At 30.9% G+C, this 6,637-nt stretch overlaps 2 protein-coding genes across 2 annotated transcripts; one reads left to right on the top strand and one right to left on the bottom strand.

Annotated features, from left to right (window-relative positions):
* Positions 1–273: 273 nt before the first annotated feature.
* PNSL2 (PsbQ-like 2) lies at positions 274–2,017 on the top strand. Its single transcript, XM_085714940.1, has 2 exons — positions 274–788; positions 1,641–2,017. The coding sequence occupies exons 1-2, from the start codon at positions 315–317 to the stop codon at positions 1,737–1,739; spliced, it is 573 nt and encodes a 190-aa protein (XP_085571066.1). The 5' UTR covers positions 274–314; the 3' UTR covers positions 1,740–2,017.
* A 190-nt stretch (positions 2,018–2,207) lies between these two features.
* LOC146921559 (casparian strip membrane protein 1) lies at positions 2,208–4,795 on the bottom strand. Its single transcript, XM_085714941.1, has 3 exons — positions 4,469–4,795; positions 4,117–4,240; positions 2,208–2,651 (listed from the first exon to the last, which is right to left on the bottom strand). The coding sequence occupies exons 1-3, from the start codon at positions 4,687–4,689 to the stop codon at positions 2,436–2,438; spliced, it is 561 nt and encodes a 186-aa protein (XP_085571067.1). The 5' UTR covers positions 4,690–4,795; the 3' UTR covers positions 2,208–2,435.
* Positions 4,796–6,637: the final 1,842 nt, after the last annotated feature.

Below are 6,637 nucleotides of genomic sequence, written 5' to 3'. Positions count from 1 at the left end.
TGGTTAATAATAGTGAAAATTCTATGAACCTACAAATGCATCAAACCCACTACCATAAATATTTACATTTTTTTCACCAAAAAGAAAATGCTTAATTTTCCAACAATGAATGAATGACTTGGAGTTTTCTCAACTCAAATGGATAACAAAAGTTCCACGTGGCATAATCTCAAGACCCAATTGTATAAACAGGGCAACACGGTCAGCCAATAAAAACCTGCCCAAAAATTTCCATAGTCCAAATACACCATTCAAAATCATACCATACCATAACTAAATCTTCATACACCAAAAATATCCACACAAAAAATACCATGTCCAGCTTCACCCATGCCACTACACTACTCCATGCCCACATCACCAAACACAAAAACACTTCAAACAACAACATTAACAACAACTCTTTATCTTCTAAACAAAATGTGTCTAATAGAAGAAATTTAGTTTCAACATTTCTAGCAACATCAATGGTTGGAGTAGTACATGTTGCAACAGCACCACTAGCACTAGCACAAAATTGGGGCACACGTTCTTTTATGAAGGAACATTTTTTTATGCCAGGGCTATCCCCTGAGGATGCAGTGTTAAGGATAAAACAAACAGCTGAAGGGTTACATAATCTTAGGGAAATGTTGGAAACTTTATCTTGGAGGTATGTTATGTTTTATATAAGATTGAAACAGAATTATCTTGAACAGGATTTGAAAAATGCTATCACTACTTTGCCTGAAAATCGTCGCAAGGAGTATGTTAAAACTGCTAATGAGTTGGTTGATAACTTGACTGAGGTATGTATGATTAATTTTTAGTACTTGTTTTGTCATTTTGATTAATGAATTGAATTAGTCTATGAATAGATATACAAATTCTATAATATTGATATATGTTTTTTTTAGAATTATAGTCATAAGATAATTTAGTCATTGGAATTAATGAATTTTGAAAATAATTTTGAAGATTAAAATTTCATTTCGTCCAAATTAGTTCATCTGGTTCAAATTGTCAGTTTTATAATTTATTTTGAATTTGTGTTTAATTAGTTAAGCTGGGTTACCTTAAAAAAATTCAACTATAGACTCAAATTGTCAATTCATGGATTAATTTGAGTGATGAAACATGAGTTTAACATGTTTGTATAATTTAGCTATCCTCAAAAACAGGCATATAAATTAGTTTTACACTATCATTCAATCTGAACTCTATTTTATTATGTTAATCTATGAAGTATGAATACAGGCAGAGACATATGAAGTATGGATACAGACACAGACATCAGACAAGACATGAACACTAACATGTCGATATCGCTAATAATTTGATAAAATAATATAATTAAATGTAATTATATGTGTCGGTGTTGTATCGACACCAGGACACGCCTAATTCGAGGAGCGTTTGTGCTTCATAGGTTTTAATTATATCGTTATAGATGAAATTGTTAATGAATATAAGGTACAATACAAGAGGCATTGTAGTGATCATTATCTGCATTTTTAGTATATGATTAGGTTCGATTGGCAAAATAAAAGGACTTAATATCTAATTATCTATAGCTTAACAATAGAAGTTAATTATTACTAGTCACCCCTTGAAAGATTATGTATCTTATACTGTGATTTATGTTTTTTTTCCCTCTTCAGATGGATCGTTATGTCCGGACACCAAAGGTATATGAATCATACCTATACTACGAGAAGACATTGAAATCAATAGATGAACTTGTGGCTCTGTTAGCATAGTGCAAAGTTGAAGCTGCAGGGTATTGATATTTGATGGAATTCTAATTGTATAAAACACAACTTGTCTTTTTTTTTCTTTCTTTTTTTCTTTTTTGAATATTGGATTTTTAAATTGAACATATATAGTAGGTTTAGAATCTGAAACCTTAAGCATATTATTGATGCACATGTTTGTTGGATTCGAACCTAGAACCTTAGTTGAACTAGAAGAGACATGTGTCATCTCATCTAAACATTCTTGGGTACTAGAATGAGAAAGTTGATCATGTTTATCACAATGTTATTACAAAGAGACTTTAAAAAAAAAACTAAAATGTATATTATTATTATCATTATCATTAATTAAAGTGACATTTATGACACCTACAATAGGTCGGTCTAAGTGACAAGAGATTTGAGTTTTTAAACAAATACTCAGGATTTCAATCATTTGACTCTTGCGTATAAAGAAAATTTGGCTCTTGACTATTCTACGACTGATTCTAGAGGATATGAATTATATATTTTGATATTACAAAGTCAAATTTTTATCATAAACCATAAGAAGAAACATCAAATTGCTTACACTTAAGTATCCAACAAAAGCCTAAACAAACTAGAGAAACACACTTTGATACAAATGCACACATACTATAGGGGAATACACACAATTTCATACATGAATTGAAAGGCATGACCAATTAAATCTAGCACACATCAACTTCTAGAGATTGCTGATTGTGATAGGAGGATTATTATAATAAACAATGCAACAGCAATATAAGAGCCAATAAGAGAACCAGAAATACGTTCACAAAAACTGTTGTATTGTTGGCAAATAGGAAACCAATTGGCTTGTGTGTTTCCATAATGTGCTATGTACACAATTGATGCTGCTGCTGAGGCTGCTGCTGCTAGTAGACTCAACATTACCTTCACAATATTAATTTAAACTTCATTAATAAGAAATATTGATCAGCAATATATATGGAATTGTTTTGTGATATCACTCCATTCTTGTAAGGAAAAGTTGCTTGTACAAACTTGTATCATATAGAGAAACTGGAATCATAGCAATAATATTGTCTATGTTACACAAGAGGGCTAGTTCTAGCAATTGGCAAATGAGACAAAAACTATGTATTGTGTTTGGATGAGAAAAGTTTATGAGCTAATGTAATTTTAGAGGATACTTCAAAATTTTCAATGTAAATTATATTCGTATAAGTTTGGAGAACTTTTAAAATCAAATGTATTTTATGAAGTGATTTATTATAGCCTAATTTAGAAAAAATTCAAATACTACCTTAAAGTTAAGAATTTAAAATCTCTTTCTTACTCTACTATGTTAATATCAAATTCAGTCATTTTTTTTATGTGTGTGCCTAAATTTCAGCAACCTAAAGAGGCTGGTTACGATTGATCAGCAATGTTTCAATTTTACACATTAGTCCTTTTTATTTCATTTACAAGATTAGTCCCTATATTGTATAACTTTAGCATATTGGTACCCATATTTTTAAAAAATATTGACGACTTTTTTAAACAAAAAATTACAAATTGTTCACTCACCTTTTCTAAAATTCCAGATTTGATTCTATTTTTGGAAATTATCAACTTGAACCATGCATTTTTCTTTATTTATTTACACTTTTACCCCCCAAAACTTTTGAAATTTATAAAAATAGAAGAAAAATCTATGTTTCTTTTAAATTTAATTTTTTTGGCTCAAGAAATATTAAATTTTTTAACTACCCTATCCCAATAATATACATACAAATTAAAGACAATAATTTAACAAAAGCATTTAAATTCCCCACAATTATGATTTTAATTACCTCCTCCAAATGCACACATATGTCTAAAAATATTACTTTGTTCATATTTATACATAAGCCAAAATTAGTAAATTGCAAACTAATTAAAAATGTTACTCCCTCCGTTTCAAAATACATGTCCAATTTTTGCAATGTGCACTATTCACTTGACCTACTTTGACCATACTTTTTAACTATTGTATAGATACAAATATTAGCATGTAAGATGTTGTTTGATTTGTCTCGACAAATATTTTCAAAATATTAAATTTTTATAAATTTTTACTTTAGATAATTAAAGATATTAACGGTCAAAATTGTGCATTGACATATGTGAAGTGATTGACTTGGACATGTATTTTGAAACGGATGGAGTAGTTAACTACATTTAATTTTCTTGATGTAATAAAAAAATAAAAATTATATTAACCAAACTACCATTGTTACGTTTAATTTGAAGGAAAAAAAAATAAGTACTTTGTGTTTTTATTTATTGATGACCTTTTCAATTACAAAAATTGTCATATTCTTGAAGAGGACACTGAGATTTTTTTGTAAACATCATGAGGAGTGTGTTTTACCATGTCAAGAACAATGAGGAGAATTCTACTTTTTACTGCAGTGCTCCTCACAATATGGAGTATTGATAGGATTAGTGAAAGCGCAAGATAGCCACAAACAATAGAGTTGGCCAGCACAAAAAACCTGAAATATTCATTTCAATATTAGCCAATATTTAATATTGTAAATTGCAATTTAATTAATTTCTTATTCTTAAAATTTGGGCTAGTCTGAACTTAAACATACAAAATCAATTTGTAAGATGAGTGATGTCTTCTATTGATTAACATATTTTCAATTCATATATCATTTAACGTAAGACTCTTAACTATCAGGTCGGTACTAAAAAATGTACAATAATAGAACACTTACACAAATGAGGGGAGATCATCATATTCAGCTCTGAATTGTACAAAAGATGTAGCAAATGGAAGCCTCTCATCAGTTGTTCCCATAGCCACAGCACTAGCAAGTGTTGCAACACCTGCAATTATTCTCAAAATAAAATCCATTATAGCTAACCCTCTTTTCACCCCTTTACTTTTGGATGCATTTTTAGACACTTCACCAAGTTCAATTGAACCTCCTTTCATTTTGTTCCAACTTAATTAAAAGTCTTTCACACAAACTTTTGTATAAGTGCTTGTGTTTCTTAACTATCTAAAATAGGATATTATTATGTGTAAGTGCTTGTGCCTCTTAACTATCTAAAATAGGCATTTATATAGTTGTAGAATTGTGTGTCAAATTTAGTATTTCCGAGGTTGATTTAAGAGAAACAAACAAATAATACAAGGATTAGGTTTTGCCAACCACAAAGTGGCTTTGTTTGTGTTCTATAGATGAGGGCACGTGTAATTTTGATGATTTGCTTACGTACAATATGTGACATTATCCACTAAATATCCCACTAAATTAACTAAACTACGTACCTGCTCGTACTTGTTCAACTATAGAAAGTAAAGTGGCAGTATTCCAGCTGCTCCAACATTGCACTCGTTGACTACAATATAGCATTCGTTGACTACAAATACAATGGCATTGATTAGTTATTGTTTTGGATTGGGCCTTGGCCCAATCATGTAGGAAAATTGTTCTTCACCCTTTCGTTTTTGCTCATTTCCTTAATTCAATATGAGTTAACTCACGATTGGTATTTTTCAACGTGAGTTAACTTACGCTGACACTTTTAAGATTGGTTCAATCACTTTTTAAACCGGTTCAACCGATCTTAAAATTGTCAGCGTGAGTTAACTCAGACTGAAAAATGCCGAGCGTGAGTTAACTCACGCTGAATTAATGGAATGAGCGAAAACGAAAGGGAGAAGAGCAATTTTCATCATGTAGACCCTAAATCCAAAAGAACAAGCACTGACATGTTCCCTGCGACGTATCTCATGATTAAATCTCTATCATCTTATTACAATCACTTCTATCTTATCACCTGATGTTGACTTGAACTTTGAAGTGTGCTCCTTTCAAAATCTTAAATTTCATTCTCTCTGGTGTCAATTTCGATGGGCTTGTTTGCCTTTTTAAAAGAATGGCTACTTTAGATTTAGTATGTCTCTTATACGAATCATGACTTTGTTTTACCATGTTATAAGTAAGAGTTTCCATCATCGTTAGTGGTGATTAATCTTTGTCGGAAAACGATATAAAAAAAATAGTTAAGGGACTAAAAGAAGAATTTAGTCTACAATCAAATTCAAGAGCAATAAACCAACATAAAATACGGAGCCTCATTTGGTCACAAAATCAAACAGTCCAAATATCTACGCCCAAACATATGAAAGTTTTTACGCTCGAATGATGAAAGTAAAAGAAAAGCCCTAAATCTTTGTTTTAAGCTCGTCCATGACAACATCATTACCATGTCAAGACTGAGGCCTTTACTTCTATCTAGTTGATGAAAAACCAAATCATTTCTAAACTTTCATTTAGACAAAATGCACACAAAGCCAAAACTATGAACGCTTTTCACGTGTCTATTAACCTCACGATCACGAAACCAAACTAATAAATTGATTTACATGTAAAACACTGTTATTAGACAAAGCACCGCTTACACCCAACTATCCCAAAATATCATGCCACACCTTCACAAAAACTAGACGATAATGAAATAGGTGTGTGATGTTTCAAAATCTTCACATTCGCCTCATTAATAAGAATCCAAATGATTAACCTCAAAAACTTCAAATAATATCATAGAACAGAGCATCTTTAAGAGACTCTACACTCGTGACCAAGAAATAAGCTTGACTCAAATGCCTCCTAAATATTGATTCAATTTTCCACACATCTTTCACATTATCATGCAAAGAAACATTAGTCCACAAAGTTCTACGTTCCTCCACTAAATCCTCCTTCCAAGTTCCAACACAACCCTCCTCCCGTCATATTTAATTTAATATTTCTTCCATCATTATATGTTTATTAACCGCCAAGTTAAAAAAAGTCTACTATCATATAGGTCTCCTATTACTAAATCTAAAACTAAGTTCCGTGAACTTAACCCAGTTGGTAAGGATAATGCAT

The sequence above is a fragment of the Medicago sativa genome, chromosome 5 (assembly GCF_051527215.1).
Source record: "Medicago sativa cultivar Bolivia chromosome 5, Bolivia_mono, whole genome shotgun sequence".
NCBI lineage: Eukaryota > Viridiplantae > Streptophyta > Magnoliopsida > Fabales > Fabaceae > Medicago > Medicago sativa.
The sequence above is the reverse complement of the archived record's forward strand: the minus strand, read 5'-3'. Positions and strand labels throughout refer to the sequence as shown.

Bases quoted from the DNA above. Each gene is read 5' to 3' on its own strand.
- PNSL2 (XM_085714940.1), top strand. From the start codon at position 315: ATGTCCAGCTTCACCCATGCCACTACACTACTCCATGCCCACATCACC. The intron at 789-1,640 runs GTATGTATGATT...TTCCCTCTTCAG, and splicing joins TGGTTGATAACTTGACTGAG to ATGGATCGTTATGTCCGGAC.
- LOC146921559 (XM_085714941.1), bottom strand. From the start codon at position 4,689: ATGAAAGGAGGTTCAATTGAACTTGGTGAAGTGTCTAAAAATGCATCC. The intron at 4,241-4,468 runs GTAAGTGTTCTA...TGAATATTTCAG, and splicing joins GATGATCTCCCCTCATTTGT to GTTTTTTGTGCTGGCCAACT. The intron at 2,652-4,116 runs GTAAAACACACT...AATATTGTGAAG, and splicing joins TCCTCATTGTTCTTGACATG to GTAATGTTGAGTCTACTAGC.